This window comes from Gallinula chloropus (genome assembly GCF_964237585.1).
Source record: "Gallinula chloropus genome assembly, chromosome: Z".
Lineage (NCBI taxonomy): Eukaryota > Metazoa > Chordata > Aves > Gruiformes > Rallidae > Gallinula > Gallinula chloropus.
Window position 1 is genome coordinate 70,918,284 of NC_140089.1, and position 26,370 is coordinate 70,944,653.

The 26,370-nt window shown below is 37.1% G+C and overlaps 1 protein-coding gene across 1 annotated transcript in view; it reads right to left on the reverse strand.

Moving 5' to 3' along the window:
• Positions 1-609: 609 nt before the first annotated feature.
• Positions 610-26,370, reverse strand: part of NDUFS4 (NADH:ubiquinone oxidoreductase subunit S4) — a 49,077-nt gene continuing 23,316 nt past the window's right edge. Inside the window, exons 3-5 of the mRNA XM_084278016.1 lie at positions 10,090-10,262; positions 5,901-5,974; positions 610-818 (exon numbers count right to left, since the gene is read on the reverse strand). Coding sequence (XP_084134142.1) covers positions 715-818; positions 5,901-5,974; positions 10,090-10,262 — 351 coding nt within the window. The 3' untranslated portion in view covers positions 610-714. The remainder of the gene's footprint in view (positions 819-5,900; positions 5,975-10,089; positions 10,263-26,370) is intronic.

The following is a 26,370-nucleotide window of genomic DNA, read 5'->3' on the forward strand; positions in this document are numbered from 1 at the left end:
GTATATGCTGATGTTGTGTGAGGCACCCAACACTCTTCTTTGGGAGTATTTAGGTGGCTTACTTTCACTTCTGAAGAACATCATAGAGAAACAATTGCAATCTCAATCTTTTGGACTAAACCTCCCTCATACCTGTTTGGGGTTTGTGTGGCCAAACTAGGTAACACAAGAAAACCCACTGCTTTCTATTTCAGTCATAAATGTTTCTGGAATAATGACAGTATTAATTTGGGCAGAAAGGTGGTTATATAATATACATTTACAGAGAACAGTCTAAGTTATACTCAAATGTTAAGTTTTATATACACTACTTGCTCTTCAATTGACAAACTTGTATAGAAAAAGAAAAACATGCAGTTTCTACTGAGAGAATTTGTGTACGTAACACGGATTAGTTTCAATAGGAAAGTGAATATAATATTACCATCAAAGATAAAACCATAATCTTTAAAGTTGCAGCTGATTTCAAACATTCCTTTTGATGGATTCCTAGTACAGCAACTTTTTAGAAGTATGAACACTCCAAATCTCCTCTATTTATAGGGAAGTTTGCAACAGGTTCAATTGGAGACATCAAAAACATTTTAAATAGACATCACAAGATGCATCTGTAGTTTAAAGGTCGAATTTATTAGGAGATTAAGAGATGTATTATACATGGACTATAAATATAGCGCAGCTGACTTTATTCACAGTCAGACAGCCAATGCCAACCTATTTTGTAGACACCCTTGTTCTTTTGTTCCATGAAAAGTTTGCACCATAAGACTTGAATTTAGGTTTTGGAATCTTCTTCTCTTCAACGTCATAGCTCCAGCCTGGAAGTTAAAGGGGAAATGGTGAGGGGAGACAAGAAACAAAGAAAATTCTAAATATTCTCAGCATACATTGTAAACCCAACTTAAACCTTTTGACTGTAATATCTTTTTCTCCATGTAGGCATCTACTTGTTTATTCCTTCATAGTTGGTGGCAGAGAATACTGAAATGCCACAGACGTGACATCCCTGTTCTCTCAGTGAATAGGACTTCCCCATACTACATACCTCCATTTTCTTTACCCCTGAAAAAAAGGTGACCATCATCAGTGAAAAGCTCAACAGGGCACTACTGCCTGTCCTGCAAGTTCATGGCTCTGTAACTCCACAGCACCACAGAAACACTAAGGATTTGTGTACACTGGGAAAGGAAATCGAAATAAAGAAACGTGAAAAAAAATAGCATGCAGAAGATCTGTCCCAAAGGCTGGGCAACAATGGAGACCTTGGAAAGCTACAGAAAAAAAGAAGGGTGGGAAGACCAAAGAAAGGAAGAACAAAGAAAAAACTTCACCATTAGAAAGGAGTTTAATACTTAACATTTTTATAAGAACATAAAAAATTAGGAGTAATAGAAAAGGGAATGAAGTGATAGAAGACAAGTAAATTACGTGATAGTTAAGCAAGAGAAATGCTAAAAAATGTCAGAAAAGAGGAGGTGGAGACATTAGTGTTTATGTAAATCAAAATGCAAATTGGTTGCAGCCTCCAGGTGCCTGGAAAGTTGCCAGGGCAGCACTCAGTATTCCAAAGTTTGGTCTCTTTAGCTGCAACATTTCACTCACAGTTGAGAGACTTGAGCTGAAGCTAGAAATGGTTAAATATGCAATTTTAACTAATACTACTAAGAGGATACTTTTCTTCCTTAGTTTTAAAGCAAAATCTTGGTAAGTCCTAAAAGGTTTAACATGTATCTGAATTTTTCACATTGAAGACATTCACAGAAAACACTCACGATACAGCTACACATCAAAACACGTTTCAGAAGATACACAAGTTGTCATGTCACCGGGCTTCAATTCGGAGTATTCGCAAATGTCACACAAACATTTTCTTCATGTTTATTAGGCTGAGCCAATGATAATTTCCAAGTTAACTATTCTCCATAAGAAATAATGGAACAGAGGTTTTAAAAACATGTTCTTTCCATCTGTGAGAGCACTGGCTTTTGCCTCCTGTTCTGATTTAAGCTTGAGTAAACAGCCAGATCTAGATCCAGAGACAGACTTTTGTATTGCAACACTGAGCATTGTAACACCTAACTGTGAGGCACTTGGCTGCTGGAATGGAATCTGTGGCCTCAAGTTATTGCTTCATCTTTTTATACACTAGATAGAGAGGTGCCGAGTGCCTCCAAAAGAGATTTGCAACTGCCAGCGCAATGACTTGGGCTGCCATAGCTATCAAAACCCCACAAAGTTAGTTACAGCTAACTTTGGATTGCAAGAGTCAACCACATGTGATAAGGTTTCACACTCTGGACATCTCCTCAAGTTAGGCACCTTCAGTTCATGCCAGAGAGCAGAAGACACTTTTATAAAAATACCACAGTGGTGAGGGAGGTTATTCTTGCCCAGAACCCTGCTGTACAAGCCAAGTGGATAGAAAGATGGTTTCATCACCTCTGGAAGAACACCCTCATCACCTGACTAAAGGTTACTGTGGAGTAGAAAAACTCTCCATTCTTGTTCCTAAAGCTGTATGGTTTTAGACAACTGCCTCGGTGATGCCAGACAGAACAGCAACAAAAAAAAAAAAAACAGGCTAAACTTTTAATTTCATCCAGTTACAAGTGTCTCCTCCCTTGACTTCAGACCATCCTCAGCTGTCCTCTTCTGAACAGAGATCCCTCTCATTACTGTACTTAGTGTTTTTAGGAAAAAACATCAGATGGGGCAGGCAGAAACACAGATGAAGTTTTCAGATAAGAAAGTACTCTTGGGTTTCCCAATCACATCAAAATATCTAGGATGTGCAGAAATTAAATGTTAGGTTCTTCAGGAATTTTGAAAAGGAATTTTGGTTCCTACAGGTTCATACAGGAAGGTCAGAGAGGTAAATATTTGTGTTCCTAGAGTTCAACACGTCTCAGTGTCACCTCGGCTTAGAAACTAAGCTGGACTGTAAATGGGTGTCCAGGTTTCTCCTTTCTTTTGAAAAGAAGAACAAAATATTGTAAAATTTTATTTCCAGCTACACACTGAAGCTACTACAGAAAATGTTATGCACTATCATGTGCATAAAATCAATCCACTTTTAAATAAAAATTGGAATAATAATGTAGGCAAGCCACTATCTGCAGAGAAGTATGTGTATCTCAATTATGGTAAAAGTATGAGTGCAAGTTAAGTGAGTGTTGAACTAATAATATTAAGTTACACCTTTATTTCAGTTGGTAGAATTTCTTTGTAGTTTTCCTGCATAAGGGAGATTCATTACTAGAGTGAAGGCATAAGCTTCCTACACTGAACAAATCAAATATTGAACTTGAATCTGCATTTCAAAAGGACAAAATGTAACATGTCTAAAGAGAAAACATATGTAACTCCTATATATAGTGATATATAGGCCCAGATTCGGGTTTTTTTCTCTTACAGGCTGAATTTCCTAAGAAATAGAAATGGCATGAACAATACAGAAGTAAAGCAAGACCAGATTTTCCCAGATTTCATAGTTCATAAAAAATTTTAAAATACTACAGTTTCATAGAAAGTGGCATATCGAATGCAAATATGATGATCGTATTAATACCTTAGTGAATACAATTGATTTTTCAACAAAATTAAGATTATTAAGTTAAAAAAAGATGCATTCAAAGAGGAATAGTGGAATTAAATACTAGCCATGCTAGCCTTTACCATTAAAAAGTGCAATTAAATTGCACATTAATTGTTTTAGCTTCTTAACTGTACAAGTTAATGACCCTATTTTTTCGGTGTACAACACAAGCCACTTGACAACTTTGCACAATTTCATCTGATGAAGAAACTTTACTATCTATTTACTCTAGCTGAAAGCTGGGGACCGCAGGGAAGACTTCTCAAGAAGCTTACACTCCATGTGTATCATTCCTGGCTTTAACTCAGTGCAATTCATCTTTCTCATATTCTTGAGCTCTAAGATTCAAACCTAGCTTTTTAAGGAAAAATGAACAAAACCTCAAGAAACAAAAAATGCGGCAACAAAATCATAACAACAACAAAAAGGACTGCTGAATATTCAGAAGGTTGAGATTATGGATACTGCTTGTGGTATGATAATTCTGTGAGAAAACACAAGTCTAAATAAAAATTAAGTTTATAAATGCAATTCTTCTGATATATCAGTAGAATTAAAAATGCTAAGTAATGCTACTGGCTTTTTTGCTATTCTTTTTCTTAAATATGAAACCATCACGAGTAAACATTTAGATTTTTAGATGTAACTTCCTCAACCTATAACTTGGAATGAAGCTGTGTCAGGGGAAGTTCAGATTGGACATTAGGAAAAGGTGCTTCAATGAGAGGGTGGTGGGTCTCTGGAAAAGGCTCCCCAGGGAAGTGGCCATGGCACCAAGCCTGTCAAAGGTTAGGAAGTGTCTGGACAACACACAGTTTAGTTCTAGGTAGCCCTGTGACGAGCAGGAAATTGGACTTGATGATCTTTATGGCTACCCTTCCAACACAGAATCATACACTCATAAAATACTTTAGATTGGAACAGACCTCAAAGATCTCTAGTTCCAAACCCCTACCATGGGCAGGGACACCTTCACTAGACCCAGATGCCCAAAGCCCCATCCAACCTGGCCCTGAACACTGCCAGGGAGGGGGCAGCCAAAGCTTCTCTGGGCAGCCTGTGACATGGCCTTTCTGCCCGCACAGGGAAGAATTTCTTTCTAATACCTAATCTAAGCCTACCCTCTTTCAGTTACACCCATTACCTCTTGTCCTGTCACTACACTCCCTCATAAACAGCCCCTCTCCAGCTTTCCTGCAGGCCCCTTCAGGTACTAGAAAGCTGCTATAAGGTCACCCAGTCTTCTCCAGGCTGAACAAGCCCAACTGTCTCAGCCTGTCTTCACAGGACAGGTGCTCCAGCCCTTTCATTATCTTTGCGGCCCTCCTCTGGACTCAACTCCAGCAGCTCCATGTCTTTCTTGTACTGGGGACCCTAGAGCTGGATGCAGTACTCCAAGTTGGGTCTCACCAGAGCAGAGGGGAAAATCACCTCCCCTGACCTGCTGGTCATGTGGTTCTGGTGCAGCCCAGGACACAGCTGGCTCTCTGGGCTGCAAGCACACATTGCTAGGTCATGTTGAGCTTCTCGTCCACTAAGACCAACTCCTTCTCCTCAGGGCTGCTCTCAATTCATTCTCTGCCCAGCCTGTAGTTTGCATGTGCCCACCTCTGAAGCCTGCCAAAGTCCCTCTGGATGGCACGCCTTCTATCCAGTGTGTTGACCGCACCACCCAGCTTGGTGTCACTGGCAAACTTGCTGAGCGTGTACTTGATCCCCCTCACTGACAAAGACAATAATCAGCACTGGTCCAAGTATTACTCATCACTTGTCTCCACTGCAAGATATTCTATAATTCTATGATAAATCTATTCTGGAACATGGCCAAAACTATAGAGCTTACTTATTTTCTGCTTACTCAGTAGTCAATTTTAGTTTTTCTCATTATCAAATGTTCACACAGTTTTTCAGTCTTTCCTTAACTAGAACTGAGATGCTCATGTCAAGCCTTCAGGCAAAAATCCCTCTGCCATGTAGCTGGGGTACTTTTAAAGTCTTAACACTTATTTTCTTCCCAGACCTGAGCAAGGCTCAGTTCTCATTCAAAACATAGATACTAGCCAAAGCATTGCAACAGTAAGGCTAAGAGGCTGGAACACTTTTCTGGAAAGTGAAAGGCCTAGATTGAATGCACACTTGGAAACATTTCCCAATTTCCCTCCTCCTCAAATAGAGCACTAATGGTCTGCAAATTTTGTGGAATAGAGGGAAGGTACTTTATCCTGCACTTTTTCCGTTGTTACCTTGAGATCAAGGTTGCCTACAGATACCTGAATCTCTCATATCCAATATGTACAATACGTACCATTTTTTTCAGCAAAGGCAATAGCATCTTCTTTAGTAGAGAAAGTAAGAACCATGTTGGATAAAGGATCAGCACTGTAAGAAATCAGATGACAAATTTTAAGCACATTTGAAATGTAAAATTATATCTGCGTCTCAAATGCTAGTCAAATGCTGTCCTACACAACCTTTTGTAGAATACCACCTCACAAGACATTCAATATCCCTTTGTTTTCATTTTTTTCCGGGTTTAACACTGGATTGTTTCACACTTTCAGTCTGTTAAACTTCCCTCCCTACTACTTGAAGAAATTAATTTTTCAATAGAAAAACATGTCTAGCCACCTGCTGAGGTTTATAACACATGCTGTAAACCAATCTTTTTAATTTTTAAAGCTGTGTAGTCCCTATTTTTCTGGAAGATTAGGAGGCTTAAGGTAATTTTAAACATTTGAAAGAGACCAAGAGTCTGTAGAGCACATAGGGAAAGAACAGTTTTATACAGAAAAGAGCAGAATATCAAAGTGATCAGAACAGGAATTGATCAGAGACTGAAAAGTATTTAAAAATCTCAAGAGCATAGGTTTGGCTTGGCTAAGGTCACATGACCTCCATAAATTATTCCAGTACAGCAAGCAGATCACAGGCCACCACTGAAAATTAGGCTTAGAAAACCACAAACTGCTAGGTAATATATGTATAGTAGTTAGTTTTATATGATGAGCTATTCCTCAACTGCATTTCTGAAAGAAATTAAGTAACTAAAAACTTTTAGAAACAAATTAAAACCTCAGTTAAAAAAACAAATTGCCTTATCTGTTGCTATAAAAAGCTCAATTTAAGAACAATGACAAAGGATTAAAAAAAAAATTAATCTACCCAACTTTTAGAGAAATAAGATACCAGTTGTAGCAGCACAATGATTAGATAACACTTCCCTGAAAAAGCTCTGCACATGAGCCTGGGAGACAACTGGGGAGACAAGACCAAATTGCTACAAACTATTGAAGGAGCTGCCTCTCAACTGTTCTGTCTTTGAAGCTAGAAGGGTAAATGAAGAGAAAAAGCAACCCAAGATACATTGAACTCTCTACAATAAAGGACAAAGACTGTGACTGGCGGAGGGGGAGGGGAAGAGGGGGAATCTAGCTTCCAGCAAAGACAACAATGTAATTTTATCTGATGTACACATGGAAAAATGGAGTTTGCTATATAACCAATATATTCCCCAGTACATAGCCTCCCCCCCAACAAATACAGGATAAGGGCAGAAATTACACTTTCACAAACCGCTAACATGGGCTCTCTTTAAGACATTTCAAGATTTCTCTTATAAAGGCAGTGAGGAGAATCAGGAATTAAGAATGAGCCTGTGACATGATTAGTGGAGAATCAAGTGACCAAGATGTACTGCAATATTGTGACAACTTCTCCTTATAGTTTTCTTCCAAAATTGGGGCTGGAAAAAATTTGTGAATGGGAACAAAGAAGTTTAGGTCTGGTGCCTGCTCAGCACTACAAGTTTGTTGAAAACCTTACAGACAGAGTCAGTTTGGAAATCAGGATTGAGTAAAAATTATTTGCTCTGTTTTCTTGTGGGTTCATCTCTCATCCAGAGAGTACAGATTTTTGATTTTTTTTCCCCATAAATGAGCTATCCATGTGTTTAAATCTGTGATAACCTGTGAGCAAACTGGAGTTCAGGATGGTCAGCATGATGTCCTGACACTGTCACAACAGTGGTGCTGCAGCAGTTCCTCCTATTCCTGCCCTGAACTGGAATTCCACATTTTCTTCTTAGATCTTGTACAATGGAAGCAATGCATTTCCCATGTTTCCCTGTTTACAGCATCATATTAAAAGATGTACTCAAAAACTGTCCATGGGTATTCCTGTAATGAAATCTCCCAATTTTAAAAAAAAAAAAACAAACCTACAACAATATATATGACTCAAATCCTTTTTTTAGATCTACAACTAGATGATTTTCACTGGAAAAAAAAAACGTATATCCAAGAAACAAGAAATGCAAGAGAGAAAAAAAAAAAGCAAACAAGACTGTAAAATGACAGAAATATAGCAAAGACCTACAGGTAAATGAGTATATTGAGTTCAGAGAAGGGCTCTAATCCCTAGACCCTGAAGGGCTCTAATCCACTAATCCCATTACATTATTCAAAGGTAAAATAGGAAAACTTCTAAGAACTGTTTGCAGAAATTAAATCTGAAGAGAAGAAACTCTTCGTAGGTATTTCTGGGTGTTAGAAGGAAATTTGAAATTACCAGAATGACCAATAATTTCTGCAAGAATTCCTTAAAAAAAAAAGACAAAAACCAAACAGATACAAACTTGTTTACAAAACCCCTAACCGATCAGTGCCAACTCTCAACACAGCACTCACTTTTGGCCTACCAGGACCTTAAGCTCACACAGGAAACATCCCTTTCCCTACCCCAAAACAAAAATGCATGCAGAGATGGATTCATTCAAAACCGACATTCCTTTTTAAAGTCCCTCAATAAGCTCACTCCAGGACAATTTTACATACAGGTAAGCCCTTAATACCAGGGCTCATTTTTGTAGGTGGTTTATTTAGCACGAATGGTTTTAACTGTTAGAAAGGTTAGAAGCCATTGTTTTGGCTGAGATCATGCAAAATCCCACCCAGAAAATATTTTGTCTGGGGAGGTTAAATTCATCTGAAAAGCAAAGGGGGATTAGAGGGAAAGTTAAATTCAACCTGAAAAAAGCAGGTGTTAGTAGCACCTGCTACAAGGTTACAGTCTGTGTGATGGTGTACATAGACCATACTTGAGTGGCTAGACACTTGGTAGAATGCAAGACAGGGGGAAAAGATATACTGCTGGACAACAGTCCATTGCTAAATTAATTTAGGCCCTGTGAAACAACCTGGTCATTACTTGCTAAATGGAGTGGATACTTGCAGTACTTGAGTCATCCAAGGCACACATGTATTAAGTCACCAAAATCTTAATTCTCTGAGAGAGCCATTTAAAGACACTTAAGATGAAATCGCAAAATATCCGTGGATGTGCTTAAGATCAGGTCATTGCTACAGATAGGCTTTGAGATGTTACAGGCTGTGAAGCTGCCTCAATTTTTTAATGGGAAACCAACATAACAGGAAGACTTGATTTCAGTGTTATTTTGAACCAACATTTCTGGACACAGTTATTCTACAAATAAATTGTTAAAAATAGTCCTAAGACTGGATTTAAAATGTTAATAAATCTCAAAAAATGCATCCTCAAATTATTTCATATTTACAGTTTTCAGCTTTTTTCCTATATAATTTTGTGCTCTTTAATCATAAGATTAAATATGATCATAACATGAGAATCCATATCATTCTCATTTTCAGTGCATGTTGTATCCTTTTTGAAGTTTCAAAAATGATCTGTAGTAGTTGATTTTTGTTTAAGAGGAATAATTAACTTTTCTGATTATGTCTCAAACAAGACAGCTGCAAATCAAAATAACAATTTCTGGAGAATTTCTGGCATAGTCCTCGGAGTGTACAGGAATTGTAACCACGGTGTAAAACGCAGGTAGTATGTTAATGTAGGGAAAAAAAGTTAAAAATTTGCTGTATCCAAATTATACTTATGCCTCCAAATTACAGCACATTCAGCTAAGACAGTATTTTTCTAGATTTTGGTCTATTTAATAAGCTTTACCACTACTACTAGCAACTCTGACACAGGCAGTGTAATATTTTAAATAGGATAGGTTTTGCTTTCCTTTAAAATCAGTTATGGCTCCTCATTTAAGATTTCGGGATATTAATAAAACTTTGTGGGAAAAAAAAATCCAAAGCTAAGTACTTTTATCTTATGTTTAACTAAATTTAAAAGACACAGCTGAGAGCTGAGAAGGATTTACTGCTTCAGGTAACTAATAACCTCCTTCTCCTGATGCTGCATACAGTAACATCACCACAAATGTAATCACTGAAATTTCTGGTTGTTAACACTTTCCTTCAAACTCTTCCAGATGATGTTGTGAGCTAAAAATCTGCTTTTAAACATAACAGATCATTAATCATACAAGTAACAAACCCAACCACTTACTGTAAGTACTGTTAAAACACAACTAGATTTACAAGTAGAATGGACATTCAAAGTTAAAATTCGGATGACTATTAAGAGCCAAATACAGAGAAGTATTTCCAAATTCAGTAACTACTCACGTGGATGCCCAGCCCATTAAAGGGTTTTCCCAGCGCTCCCTGTTATCAAATTCCATTTTCCATTTCTTTGTATTGTTAACTCCTGCCTGCATTGCATTACGTGCTGGAACAAAAATGTGAACTTTCCTGGTTTTGATGTGCTCATCTGGAACACCAGTTAAAGCAGTGATATCCTACAAAAAAACACAATGGAACTTGTTAATAAAAGGGTTCCTGTAAACAGCTTGTAAAACAATAATGCTTATGCTTTTTACATAATTTCATGCTTCAAGTTACAAGAAAAAACTTGCAGAAAAGTATTTTATGAGTCTAGCTGTATAAAAGTGAAGCTGATACATATTTTGCATGGGTCATTCACCTGAACCTCCTCATCTCTCACCTATACAACTTGCTAATGCCAGAGGAGGGACAGGATGATCCCTCCCACCCTCTATGACCACAGCTGCAAAATCAGGACTGCTCCAGCTTGCACCAGCTAAAGAAAATACAGAAATGTATGAACTTTTCTTTCTCTCTTAAAGAAAATCTTAGAACACATACTGAAACAGCAACAAATCCTGAATTTTACATTATCATTAGCAGCCTAAACTTCATACGAACAAGACCACTCAGTTCCAGACAGCCAACTATGTGCTGCAGTGAAAGCACTTTCACTTGGCCTTAAGTCTGTATACAGTTAAAAGGCACCAACATACACACAGACTCAAGATGCTACACTTAGCATTAGGGAAGAGGCAGGAGGTTCTTTCCCACAACAAAGACTGATTGAGACTCCAAAGCAGATAATAGAATTCAGCTCTCTTGTTTCTCTAACCGTTAGTTATAACACAAAATTGACCTCCTCATCATGTTTCAAACTATGAATATCAGTTTTGGTGAGTCAATTCTTCTGCTGATGTTCAAGATCAGGAGAGGAACATTTGATACTGGTAACTGGTATTTTTGTGAAAGACAAAAGGCATCAGGATACTCCAACCAAGGCTTCTAATATTGTATATGGTCAGTAGTAGGATGCCCTCCTCTACTAAGGCTTGTGAGCCCTCAACAAAGAAATCTAAAAAGATAAAAACTGAAGGATAACAAAACCAGCCCAAAAACATTAACTGACTTGAACAAAGAATAAGATAGGCAAAAACCTCACATGAATTGCTGTGAAAAATTACCCTCAGCAGCATCTGATATAATCAAAGTGAACTTTCTCGCTAAAAACTAAACAGTAATTATATAAAATTAACCTGTCAGTTCACCCTAGTAAAGAGTGAAATCAAACATCAAATCCATCTCTAAGGATGCTAAACTACTCCCGTTCCTTACATACTTAAAGAGGCCAGTGGGAGCTCCTTGGTCTCCCTCCCTGCCCTCCCCTCCTCTCTCCAGGAACAAATAGTAAACTTGTAAAAGTTCAAGGAAGTGCAGCAAAACTTGGGGCACATTGATCTTTTTATCTTGCCAGCACTTCCATGGCTTGAATTAAAAGGCAAGCAAGTTTAAATGAAGCACTGGTGTTACGTGTCTGCAGCTACTAACTTTATGGGATTTTGTTTTGTGTCAAACTTGAAGGCTCTTGGTGCTGTCACCAGATCATCCTTTGAAATGAGGTGAGTCCCATTTTTCATTTTACATCAGAAAATAAGTTTTTTGGGATCAGTCTGTCAAAACTACACAAGGGAGCAAGTTTGAAGCATTTGACTTGCATTTACAAATAGAACAGCAAAGGAAACAAACAAGCATGGATACCACTTCTCCAACTTATGGCACTTCCATCCAAACTACCATAAGTAACTGTCAAAATATCGTAACAAGTTCATTATAAATGCTTTCATTAGGCCAAATAATGTTTATTTTTAATTGGAGTCTAGATGTAATATGAAAAAGAAACACTATCAGTCACTGGAATGTTGCAGCATGTATGTAAAACACCTACTGACAGACTGGCATTTCTGAATTAAATTAGAAACCACAGTTTCAGAAGGAAATTACTTAAAGTTTTCTTATTTGAATTGGCAAGCTGCTTTGTTTAACGAAAAGGGGTTTTCACCTGCAGTAAAGTTTGGTGGAGCTTCAATGTTTCAGCTTGCCTGTTTATTGGTATAGGCTACTATATTAGCCTTTATTTCTGCATTTAATAAGCATGTCTATTGAGAAAATGTAACAACATTCACGAAAAAAAATATTTTTCCCCTCTGAAATGTTACATGCAAAAAATTATGTGTTTATCATAATCAAATACCTTCAAATACTCAATCTTCAAAATAGCTCAAAAACTATAATTTTTACTATTATTATTCTTAGCAATTCATACATCCACTATTAATTTTATGCTTCAGTTTTAGGGGTTTCTGAAGGTTACAGAATTATCTGGAATTATTAAAGTAAGACAATATGTTAAAATTTAACATTATGGACATACACACTTTCCTCTTTTGAAGCCTTTTTGCCACAGAACCATAAAAATACTACTAAAAATAAATAGGGCACACAGAAGACACTCTAAAGAGAAGCATTAGAAAAAGAAAATGCTATTATTTATGAGGTAACCATAGTAAAGAAATGCCTTGACTTGTTCATCCAGATGAAAATACAACCAAATTCCCAGACAAACCATAAGTCCCTTCAAGCCATGGGTTTTTCTGCACACTGAGTTGGCCCCAAACCAAAGTTACTTCACTAATAACATAGGATTCATCCCATAAAAATCGTTTCAAGGTGAAAACTAAAACCTGCCTACTTTTGAAAACTAAAATATCTATGTGGTGTTGCTAGGTCTTCATACTTTGATTCGTTATAGCTAAAGTTTCCATGCCTTCTGGGAATCTAGCAATTGTTTATTGATATCTTCCCCATTTTAAAGCTGGCAATTGAACAGACAGTTGTTAGGACAATGAGTTTCTGGTTTCTGAAGCCCAAGTTGTCCTGACATAAAATCACTGGTTTTGCTTGCTGTAGACATGTAAGGTACTGTAGCATAGCTGAGCTGTTGCCAAAGATATGGAATAAAAAGGCTTGGCATCTATCACATACTTGACACCTAAAGAGCACAGAAGCTCTAAAATTCCTATTCCCTGTAGGCGCACTCTTAGTCTAGACAAACTGATTTCTCACACTTTTAAAATGCATTACAACACTCTATTGTGATCATTTCATCCACACAGCTCCAGCTAGTGACAGAAGAACCTGTCCTTTAAGCGACATTTCAATGGGCTAAAGCTCCCGCTCCAAGATGCCATTAAAACAATATAATACTTGAAAAGAACTATGCTGCACTGGGTTGAACTCTTTACTGTGTCTTCAGTGCTTTGTTCTGAGTTCAAGTTCTCATTGAAACTACCTGTGAACCAACTTTCCAAAACAAAGATGTTTTTGACAGCTGGTTTCACATTACTTTTTTTTTTTTTTAAGTGTTCCTTACTGAATTTTGCCACATTAGCATATTAAAATATTAGTGAGGTGTTCAGCATTCAAAATTCTAAACAATAAGGTGATGATATAAAAGATTTGGGATTTGAACTGTATAGGTTTGCTTTACCAAAAATTAACCATCCTGCTTCACATTTTTAACACAGAGTATCATCTAAAAGGTACATTCTAACATGCTTTGTTTCTTAACATGGGGGGTGATGTTAATAGCAACCTCTGAATATTTTCTAATTCAAAATAATTAAAATACTCGTTCTGAGGCACTTTGGCTTTTCTTAGAATAAGCGGAGATGGACAAAACACTTTTTAAAACAGCGGAAATAACATAAAATTGCTTAGAAATAAAGAGGAGGGTTTGTGTTTATTACAACTTGCACTATTTAAGAAGACTTGTCATGGTGGTAAGCCTGGTAAAGCTATTCTGGAAAGAGTAATGAGAAATGTGCTATACAGCAGGAAGAAAATCTTGTTCACAGAAGCAGTATCAACAAAAGCACTATTGGGCAGGAAGATGACTTTTAAAGGAGGCAAGAATTTCCATCTTTGAAGAACACCACTGATAGCACCAACTCCAAAAAAGGACAAGAAGTGGAACGCAATAGTTGGAGGGAAAGAGACAAAATAATTTAATTTTTTTCTGAAAACAAGTGGTTTTCAATAGACAGGTCAGGTGTACATAAAGGTGTTATGTTCCTCCTACGATATTTGGTTCCATGCATAGACAAAAACTGTACATAACCACTATCAACTATCTGCTGTTAGCACACTCCCCCCCCCTCTTTTTTTATTTAATAAAGGAAACAGGGAACAAGCAATGGGAAGTTGATGTCAAAACACAGAAAAACCTCCCAGCAAGCTTCCAGCAACCACCCAGGATTTAGAGTCTTGCTAGCCGCTCTCTTTTCAATACCAGAATTTCACACATTTCAATGACCATTATGACTTCAAAGAATCAAATTTTCATCATTGTCCGTCATCTGCCGGTTGATTTGTATAAAGGAGTTCTTCTGCATGCACTCCAGACAAAGGGCTCCTTACTTTCGTGGCTATATATCAAGTTTAAAAGTTCTGTTTGTGACAGTTGTGTCTGTGGTAAATTAGGGTAACACTGAAGGAGTGCAGCTGCTCTGCAGGAACCCCCTTTTTGGCATCATTTCACTTAAATAAAAACTGAATAATTAGCTTCTGCCTTTATTAAACCGCAAGAATGCCACTGGTCTTAGTAATTACTTCCGGTTGCCCCACCTACTTAACCTCAATAGTTTACACTTGTTAAAAAGGAGGGAAAGTAGAACTTTTCTGTACTTTATAGCAGTTTACAACAGCTTGCTCTCTTCCCCACCCCCAACACTTTTTACCAGACAAAGTGCATAAAGTTTTGCTATAAATTCATGTTGCAATACGCTTTCCTTAGAGCTGTTACATCAAAGCACAGGACATCTTGCATAATACCCACAAAATAGCTGCTGTGAAAGGACCTTTTTATTTAGTGTGCTCAGCTGCTTAGGCTGTACATCAGGATGAGGACATACATGTTTCTACACTTCAATACAGGATTTTAGCAAAAAATGTAAGGAAAGAAAATCTACTATGCAAACTGTAAGTTGAAAAATGGAGCAGAATGAACTAAACATGGTCAGACAACATTTATCTAACAGCTACAGACACAAGGGGGGGAAAAAGCATATTTGCCCTTAGGAAACTCTGTATCACACAGCATAGTTTTCTTTCAGGCTTCACAATCATTTTCCATTATGACAGTAATCTGTCAACAACATGGTGTTACCCTAACGTGTCTTCCCATCTAGCCATTCTGCAGAATAACTAGTAAAAAAGTTGAGAATAGCAGTGAAAGAAGCATATTTCAAAAAAAGAAAACCAAATATTGTAAACAGAAAACAGGATTTACTAAGAGAAATGACTGCATAAAAAGCTTCTTTTTTAAAAAAAAACTAAAAATCTCTTTCCATAGGCAGTTTTGCAGAAAACACTAAAGAGAAACTGGGTATGGAGAAAAGAATATGCTGAAAAGTGGGTCTAACAGATGCAGAAACTCACATTACTGGAATCAGCCTAAGTCCACTGCAACACCTTTTAGAGTATTGACTGCCACTAGGCAAAGGAGCTGTCAGCATTCTGAACAGTCCAAGATTTGCAAGTGCAGTTAGCTTCAGCGCACTGTTCATCAGTCTGTATTTCACAGCTGAGGAGATATTACCTGAACAGCGACAAGGGTTAATCATTCACTGTCACAAAACCTCCTTGAGAACTTTCCTGTCACCTGTCCCACCGCAAAAATGTTCACTCCACTCTCCTAATACTATGATGCCCAGTATTGTTTCATGCAACAGCAACACTACAAACACAATGGCATAACACATCCCACACACCATTAAACCAGTGTCGCTTGGATTTGTTCAGAGAGAACAAAGAGTAAAAAAGGAACAACTGACCAGACTTCTAAAAATCCCAGGTGCTCTCTACAAACTGTAACAGAACTTCACACTACAAAGCAGAAAACTTTACCCTCATCAGCCCTTATTTCACATCTTAGAACATGTACAGTCTGCATTATACTCCCAAGTCTTGTATTCACATATCTCCTGCAGAAGTCAGAGAAATACTGTACTTATAAAAGTGATTAATGGTAAAATTTATGACAAAAGCTGCTGAATTGTCCTTTTGTTAGTTTCAATGGTCATAATAAAAATAAATACTAAATAAATACTAAAAAGCAAAAATCTTAGATTTTGCACCTCTCGGTGCCCTGACAAGGTTCAAGAGGCATTTTTCTTGACAAACATACATTCAGCCTGCATTCTTGATAAACAGGTAAACATTTTAGAAATTTAAGAATTAAACATTCAAAACATGCAAGTCTCACTTTCAGCACAGACAGGTATTGCATACTCAGTATAATTTTTCTGCCAATAAAGAATCAAAGAGCAAGACAAAATGATTATTTATTAATAATGTGTTTTTTTTTTCCATGGAACCATAAGTCTTAATCTTATAAATGTTGTCTGGGTAAATAAAATGAAATTTTTAAAAAAGGAGACCAAAATATTTGGGTTTACACCTTGCAGTTTCTCCACATGACCTAAACTAGGAAAATCATTAAAATGGAGGAAAGTAGGGGTTGGCAGGGAACAGGGATATATTTCATAGAAATAGACTGCTGTTGCTACTAGTCGTCATCAGATACTTTAGTGTGATCATCACATTCTTCAAACTGAGGAAATGACACAGTGTGCTTATTTCAAAACGAGGTGGAAAAAAAGTCCAAATTACTTACAGCAGATCTTGTAAACTAGTTTTTCTTGTAACTCAGCAAGATTTAGAGAGAACATATTTTCTAGAACATGGTCAAAGCATATGTGAGCAAATCTTTTGCTTCCATGCACACACTGGCTGCATTTTTTAGAATTTCCTTGTGTTGTATTTTAGAATTACCTGTGTTTATAAAATAAATCATAAGCATGTGATTTAAGTGAACATTATAAAGTTATTGTTTTTCAGGAATTCTGTCAGGACAAGAAGATTAACAGTTCTGATCTACTTTATGCCCATCTGAAAACAGAGCTTCCTTTAAAGTATCCATTAAGAAATTTTCCCAAAAGGCCCAGGTAGCGTTCCCAAATACAGACACCACTTGTTTCATCATCTTCAGCCTTTGGAGGGTAAGAGTCTAACTTGTGTTGAATGTGTGGCAGCTGGGGTGCATTTTCTCAGTGCTGTGGAATGCTCAAGCTGCAAAAGACCCAAGGGAGCATGATGTTCAGAGCCTAGCAGAGAACTGCAACACTATTTACACCTAAGTAGGGCAATTGCTGCTCTGAAGCAGGAACACCTTGGCCACTCTAAACCGGACAGGAGTATCCTAAGGTCTGAGCTGTTGAGTTCAAATTCAGATGTACAGCAACGTCTTAAGACTTGATAACTCTAGTAAGATTTCCTATGATGAAGTCGTAAGAAAGATTATCACTGCAGTACATGAAACATCTATTGTGGATTCAGTTTTAACCAGCTAACAATCTCCCTGGGCTGGCAGCTAGAGCAAACAATACTTTTTTTTCTTTAATTCATTATCGTGTATTAGTGTGTTCCTTTCCTTTCACCTCCCAACTACTTATTAATTCCCTATTTAATGGTAGCTGTGGAACACCATTTAACTTTAAGGCTTAAAATTTAACAAACTATTTAGGCTTTTGTTTATTAAAAAAAAGACATTCATCAAAGGTGGGGGTTAAAAAAAAGCAAAAAATAGTGGTTTAAAGTTTAACTTGACAATACTGTCACACTAGTGCATGGTCTGCTACTAAGAACAATATTGAGAAATTCTGAGTTCATGTAAACCAAAGACTGCCTTCATTGTGATGCATGTTCTCTATTCTTTACTTCTCCTTTATAAAGAAAGTGATTTCTGTAACAGATCTTTGCCACATAGTAACAAGTGGTGTGAAACACAGTGGAGAAAACCAGAAGCAAATCCCCAATCAAGAAATGCAAATTTAGCACAAAATCCCTTTTGCTGTATGCTTTTTTAAAAGAAAAGTTGCATTTAAGAAATTACAAGGAAGCCAGACCTGTTAAAAGCTGTCCCTTACCCTAATGCAAAATGTAATGCTTCTATGTAATATGCATGGACTTTAAAAGTTGAAAGCTAGTGCTAAACAGTGTACATAATTTCCATACACAGCAGGTAGTGAAGCAAGAAAAGAACTGACACAGTTACCCTCGTTAAAGAGATGCACAATAGAGAACTGTTATGCAGTGTTAGCATACTGAAGGTCTATGCATCAGGGATGTTGCGGCTATTAACAGCTTAAATGTTCACTGTATTTTGTTAATTAGTGCATACAGCTTTTAAGCCTTAAATGTGTTTCAGAAAGTCCTTTTCTAACAGTAACACAGTCATTATTCCCTGGTGGGGATGGGAAGGGTTGATGGGGCTTCAATTGTTTCACCGTCATCAATAAAACGCACAGCTTAATACCATTGGACTGAAACTGTTTCCTTAAATTTATCTATATGGTTAGTTAAAATGGAAGCTTTCTATAACCTCTCTAAAGAGCTGTATCATAACGAGCATGTATTAGAGTTATTTCACAAACTGTTTTTAGCTTGTTCTATCCAGAAATCTGTCCCTGTAATTTGTACACTGGCCTTTACATGCTTGGCCTTTAAGGTTATTTATAGGACAGAAATCATGGTTTTATACTTCTTCATACAATAGAGGGAAATCCGTCACCAATTAAATTCAGTAATTCAACTTGATACACTACATCTTTCCTTTCAGTTTTCTATTATGGGGAGACTGGGGGGAGGGGGCAGAAATCAAAGCAGACTACAATGTACAATTGTGTTTACTAAACAGTAATTAAAAAGATTTATGATGATGGTATCAGCCTATATAGAAAAATTCTGTTATTTATTTTTATACATTAATATATGTGCACATCTATACAATTAATCTGTAAGGGAAAACTATCCACTTCTTTAAATGTTTGTAATCAGAACTACTCACTGTTGTCTTAACTTTTTAGAGACATTTGCAACATAATTATAACATCTTTAAAAAAATACCCTATTTGGTCTGCCTGATCAGCATTTTGTTGAAGCTCTTTAGAGCTCAGCTTCTACTCACTTGAAACCCAGTTTTCACACTGGCAGTTACAGAATAAAAGTTACTTCCCCACTGAGGTAAGATTTTCCTTTGCAGTAAACATAAGGCTTTGGGGTTTATAGAGTAAACAGATCTAAGTATGACAGAAAAGATACACTAGAGACCGTGCAATTTCCATACAGTGCATGCTTCACGACTAAACTGCGTATTACAGTTCTGGATCTGACCATCAGATGCTCTCCCCACATCCCCACTTAACACAGGTTAACATTCCTGATTTGAGAGAGCAGCCATAAAAGAATTTCAAAGATACCTCATACACAAGACATCAAGAAGTGGAGAGCATCTGGTTCTGTTTCATCACTGATGATCTGAGTAGAAAGAGGTAGCAATGGAGAAGTACCAAGCTGTCTCGCAGGATGACCAAGATCTTCAAGGATTCCCACAGGCCTTCCACACAGCAGAAGCTCTTCCCTTCTGACTTGTTAAAATGATTCAGCTAGAACTTCATGACTAGTAAAACCTTTCAAATCTGTACATAGAACTTGGGGGTAGGATTTGTGTCTTAAATCTACAACTCAGATATACCACAAAAATTCAGAAAAACACATTTGATACAGCAGAAAAGCAAGTGCTCTACAAGGAGTTTTTATTCACTGTTCCTGACAGAAAAAGAGGAAATTATGTAACCTACAAACTGAGTTCGTAACAGGGGATAATAACATAAGTGTTCTAGAAAAGGTTCAGATAATGGAATGGAATATTAAAATATTATCAACTATCTGTTATCTTGAAAAAAGAATACAACTAAATAAAACAGCTCCAGAAATGAAGTTACTTCTTAATTCTGCTGATTACTAGACTGTATCAATTATTTACTTTTATTCTTTCTAGCAGATTAAAAACACTGCTTGCATATTTAGACTTAAGAAACCAAGCAAGTATTTGCTTGTTGAATAACCCTTTGGAAGCCAGACAAACTGAACACGAGACAATGATACTCCTTTAAGTTCACAAAAGCCATCATAGCAAGCTCTCCAACATTAGTATTCTTTGATAAAAAATGAAATACTCTGTCAGGGGAAAAAAAAAAATTAAAATTGCCTGCATACCTTTCAGAGAGACATATTCTTTGACCCAGTGCTCCAGACTAAGGCCTTTAAATTTTTGCACAAGAATGCTGCATGAAGGAAGCCCAGACAAAACAGACACTCGAGATGTTAGAAGATTGTGTAACCTCAGACACTGCTTCTTCCAATACTCAGCAGAGATAGCACTACCATGCACCAAAAAAAAGGCTCTCAGACAAAGAAATCCAAACCCTTCACCCTATTCTAAAACCAAAATAAACCTACAGAGAGATGAGAGTGCAGTTGCTCTCATTCATACAATTCTGTTCCGGGCTACATGGAAAATGTGTACTATCCTAAACTGAAAACTAGCACTATCTCAAGCTCAAATTTAGTAGATATAGCAATATTTATTGCTCTTAAAGGACAGCTAAAGATGATAGCAATTTCTTTACTTGAGTATCAGAATTACAGAAAGCTTTTTTATCATGGAGAGTAACTTGCTGCCTATAGACATTCTTCTAGATAGCTTGCTACTAGTATCCAACCAATTCAGCTTTCTAAACCACAGCAAGCTTCCTCATACTGAAAGTACTTAAAGAAACAAGCTGTAGCAAGCAGCATAGGCTGAACTGCACTAGGATATTCCAACTGAAGGGGGATTTTATTGCTAAACAGCACAATATCAATATAATGAATTTGCAGTATTGAAAGTCTCTTTATCTTGAATCCCAAGTACAACACAGTTCCAATACACTGGTCACCTGCTTGCTTGACCGAACTGTGATGGCAGAAAGCACATTTGCAAAACACAGACTTTGTATAAAAGAGCACTTTGGCCAAAGCTAGAAAGTTTTATCAAAACGTGTCCCCAGAGTAAAAGGTGGAAAAAAACACTTTCATTAACCTCATTTTACATAACAGGGTTTGGGGGTTATTTTCCTTTTTCATTATTGAAGCAAAACACAAGCCAATGATTCAATTAAGAGAGAGAATGCAACCTACGAGACAGAAATTTGGGGGTAGGGGAAAGGAATTGGTAACACTGTCTGAATGCCTCACAGATTTCCACCCTGATAGTGTGTACTGTTTGAATATGACAATATATCGGAGCCGTACATAAAAGATACACAAAAATTTATAAGTTACATTCCTCAACTAAAGAGGAATCCTGTCCTGAACTGCATCCTTTATGGTGACCAGCTGAATAAGTACTGCAGTTAGAATGAATTCAATGAAGAAAAGATTATTCTGAATTATTCTATTCCTTTAAATTACTTTAGGAACAGCTCGAAATTACCCTCAAGGAATAACCGACAAGGGGTTAACAATATTTCCAAAAAAGAAGGCACAGAACACCCACTATATCCTTACTATCTAATACAGTGGCAATGTTTGGAGAATTCTTGGCTGGATAGTGCTTTCAAGAAAAGGAAATCTTGTAACCCTATCTCAAGTAACTGCATACTTTGACAAGTGTTTATCTTCATCAAGTGCAAAAAAACTTCCTATACACAGTCTTGAAATGTAATGTCACACTGGCTTGCATGTAATTTTATGACACATTACTACTTTGGTTTTCGGAGTACAGTATATTACATACTCTCAGTCCTTGGGTAAGGCTGATAGTAATGACAACACTTTAAAAAGCACGTTAAAGCTTGATTTGCTATGTCCCTTGTTTCACAAGACTGTAGACGATCAGCCTGAGATTTGAAGACATTTAATAATTCCAGTTTATTTTTCACTTCTTTGTATATTTTATTTCGAGCTGCAGCATTTTCACTGCTTATTAAAGTCTATACTTCTCCAATCAAAGATTATACAATTTCACTAATTTTGAAGCCTAGCCACAGTTGTGATTTGGATAAAGGTGAACAAACTATGACTCAATCTTGAAAATATCATGTGATGTTTGCTAGTAATGCATTCTTTTAGAAAAAAAGGACTTTTTTGTTGTTGAAGAGGTTCATGTTCTGAGAATCCTATTAATACACTACTACTGCTCAATTTTCCGGTAGTAAACACTTACAACAGACTAACTGCTACCTCTGGACAGCCAAGAGGAAGCTGCTAAGACTCTTGACACCAATTTCACAATAGTTATTAGAAACATAGAATCATCTAGGTTGGAAAAGACCTTTAAAACCTTACAAAGTCCAACTGCTAGCCTAGCACTGCCAAGTTTACCACCAAACTATGTCCCTAAGCACCACATCTATGAGTTTTATAAATAGCTCCAGTGATGGTCACTAAACCACTTCCCTGTTCCAGCGATTGATAACCCTTTCACTGAAGATATTTCTTCCTATTAACCAACCTTTCCTCTTGTCCTATCACTTGTTATTTGTGAGATCAACACTCACACTGCTACAATTTCTTTTCAGGTAGTTGTAGAAAGCAGTAAGATCCTCCCTCAGTCTCCATTTTCTCCAGGCTAAACAACCCCAGTTCCCTCAGCCTCTCTTCATCAGATTTGTGTTCTAGACCCTTCACCAGCTTCACTGCTCTTCTCTGGACACTCCAGAACCTCACTGATCTTCTTGTAGTGAGGGCCCCAAAACTGAACGCAGTACTTAAGGTGCAGCCTCACTAGCGCAAAGAACAGGGGGATGATCACTTCCCTGTTCCTACTGGTCACATTAGTTCTGATACAAGCCAGGACGCTGTTGGCCTTCCTGGCCACTCGGGCACACTGCTGACTCATATTAAGTTGGCTGTTGGTCAACTCCCCCAGGTCCTTTTCCACCAGGCAGCTTTCCAGCCACTCCTCCCCAAGCCTGTAGAGCTGCCTGGGGTTGTTGTGACCCAAGCGCAGGGCCTGGCACTGAGCCTTGTTGAACCTCATTCAGTTGGCTTTGGTCCATCAATCCAACCTGTCCAGATCCCTCAGGCCTTCCTGACCTCAAGTAGATCAACACTGCCGTCCAACTTGGTGTTGTCTGCAAACTTATTGAGGGTGCCCTTGATCTCCTTACCCAGATCACAGATAAGGATATTAGAGAGAACTGCCCCCAGTACTGGGCCCTGGGGAACACCACTTGTGACCATCCACCAACTGGATTTAACTCCATTCACCCACACTCTTTGCGCCTGATCATCCAGCCAGTTACTTTAACCAGTGGAGTTTATGCCCATTCAAGCCACAAGCAGCCAGCTTCTCCATGAGAATTATGTGGGAATTAGGGTCAAAAGCTTTACTACAGTCCAGGTGAACAACATCCAGAGCCTCTCCCCTCATCCTTTAAGTGCACTTATCAATCAACATTGGCCTGGGCTGTTGGAGTATGTTGCATCTACTACTACTCTTGAACATTATATGGGAAGTATGAACTGCCCATACTCCAAAAGTGGTTCAGAATTCCTTCATCCAATTTATGTATGAAAGTTATTTTTAGTGAGTTACATAGAGTTTATCTGCAATCAGAACTGGTCCTCTGCTTAGGCTTAGTACTAAGACTCCTGAACCAATAGTGGAAAAGGTTAATTAGCAGAACAGACAAAATAATTTCAGGACAGGTGCTGAAATGCCAATAGCACCATTGTAGTTAGCCTGTCATGCTTGTAATAGAGTCTGTCCCTACATGTTCTCATAGCACTGCAGAAACTACTTTAGTACTGTTTCCCTTGTATTTAATAACACTGCTCTTGAATGTTTAACTCTGTGTAGCAACTCATCCTATTTTATCTTGGCCTGATACAGAATAAAAACATCTGTGAGATGGATGCAACTAATAGCTGATCCTTAACCACAGTTCCACAATGTTTTTAGCATCTCCCCAGTGACCAAACCCTACAACTGCTCTTGGAATAATTTTTGCTTTGAGCTACAGTGTATACATTATCAGTGGAATAGTCTGCTTTAGAGAGGCAAAGAATATTTTCTGGCAGTTGTTCTAATTTTTAAATACTCCTGCAATATCAGTACCGTTTAACAACTACAAAAGTCCTTTTACTGGCAAATATTTGGGTGTACCTTCCAATTGTAGGCAGCAACTTCAAAAAAACAAAGAAAAGCTTAGCCTGTAGAAACACCATGCTAGACACCCACAATGCAGGGTTACCAGGACCAGCTGGGAAGCCTGCTTAAAGCACACACGCTGAAGTGGACAACCTCTAGATACAACAAATGCTATTGATGCACCCTAAACAACAATAGAACAAATAACAGCAATTTCACCAGTTCAAACTCCTATTTTAGAAAAGACACTATTTCATATACACAAACAGTTAAATCATTTGGAACACTACCTGAGGAAGATTTGCTGCCGACAGCCTTTGTCCTCTACAGCCCAAATTTCCTAATGCAAGCAGGGTCTTGAGAGACTACTTTTCACACAGCTATTTGTCCAGACTCTTGGAATATGACCTAATTGGTGGCCAGAGATTCAAAATGCGATGCAATAAGTGTATTTCTGTTTAGTTTTGTTCATTTTGTATGTTATTTTCTTTGGATTTAACTGTTTCTTAGAAGTTATTTTATTCAATATTCACTGAAACCAGCTAATAACTTACACAAATATCTCACTCCTTGGAAGGGTTCTATACAAGCTGAGCGTTTAACTCCTTCTACATTTAAAATGCCAATTTTTTTCAAATACAAAATATGAATGTGTTCTACTCTATTAAAAGTTATTACTCTATTATTTTTATATTACTGTATAATGTATTATTTCATTAGAACTCATTTTTCTGTTGTATTCAACACGTTGGTCTGCCATAAGGTGACCAACTACTGCTTAATAATTCAATGTCAGGGTGCCCTTCTGCCTTCAATTTCACTTGTGTTTCCCAAATGGGACACTAGATAACGGAATCCATGTTGAACAAGTTCTAGCACATGTATGTACACACAGAAATAAAAGATCTACAAATGCACTGGAAATACATTAATTCAACTACAATATGCAGTTGGAAGCTTTCAGTAATCACAGTGTTAATCTACTAACATGGTAAACATTGACAGAAGAGATCAGTTTCAAAATAAGTTACAAGAGGAGCAAGGGACAAAAGGGTAACCATACCCCACTGATAGAACATAAATTTTGAATATTTTATAGCACTACAGAAACATGTCCAAAAACTTTACTAAATCTATATTTTTAAAAAAATATTCTAGTTTTCCATGATTTTGTTTCAGGCTTTACAATATGGAGAGAAAAAAAAAAATGGTGCGCCTAGAATGTGCACCTATATTGACAATATTGCAGGAAAATACTACTGAGTCTGACACACTTCAAGGAGCTGATGATAAAATAATTTAGATACACTATAAATATGAAAATTTTAATGCCTGCTATTATGACATCTCAAAAAAAATTTCCAACTAACTATGATATGAGCACCTTCAACTTGATGAGAACGTACAATGATATTAGAAATAGCCACTTCACTTACAATTCATTTAAACTACCACTAAGAGAACAGAATGGTTGTATTTCAAAATTGTATCACTTAAAACTCAACAGGAAGTATAAAATCTCATAGCTACACAGGGTAATGCACAAACCTAACTTACAATAATGTACATTTGCATACAAGATGGAAGACAGAAGAGTATTTGTTTTGCAGGTCTGTCTTCACACTGTAGCCTCTTTGAGTTCTACATTTCCATCATCTGAGGTCACAACAGGGAGATGTTATAATGTAAATTATAAAATCTCTATTTAGATTTTTTTTTAATTTAAAGAACAGGGCAACAATAATCAAATGAAATGCATAATTTGTTTAGGGAACCGTAGGTCTATTGGCTTGGTCTTTCCATAGTGACTCACGAACTCCTGTACTTAAAATGAAATTTCCTGAATCCCCAGTTATGGAACTAGATTAGCAAGATAATCATGTTCACTGGAATATAGTATTAATTTTTTCCCTGATTTTTAAACTGAAATTGTACTATTACCTCTTAAACAAACAAAAAAAAAAATTACAAAAGAACTGATTTTTTTACCTGTGAGTAGATTATTATCACTACATCTATAATACAAAGCATGAGGAAAAAATATGCCTTAAAGAGTTGTTAAAGTAGGTGTATTTTTTTCCCCTGTAGCGTGCTAAACATCATCTGTCTCAACTTGCAGTTATCATTACAAATGTTCAATTTACCAATACAAATCCCAATTATTTCTTAAGTAGTTAATATAGCTTCAGGGATACAAGAAAGTACAT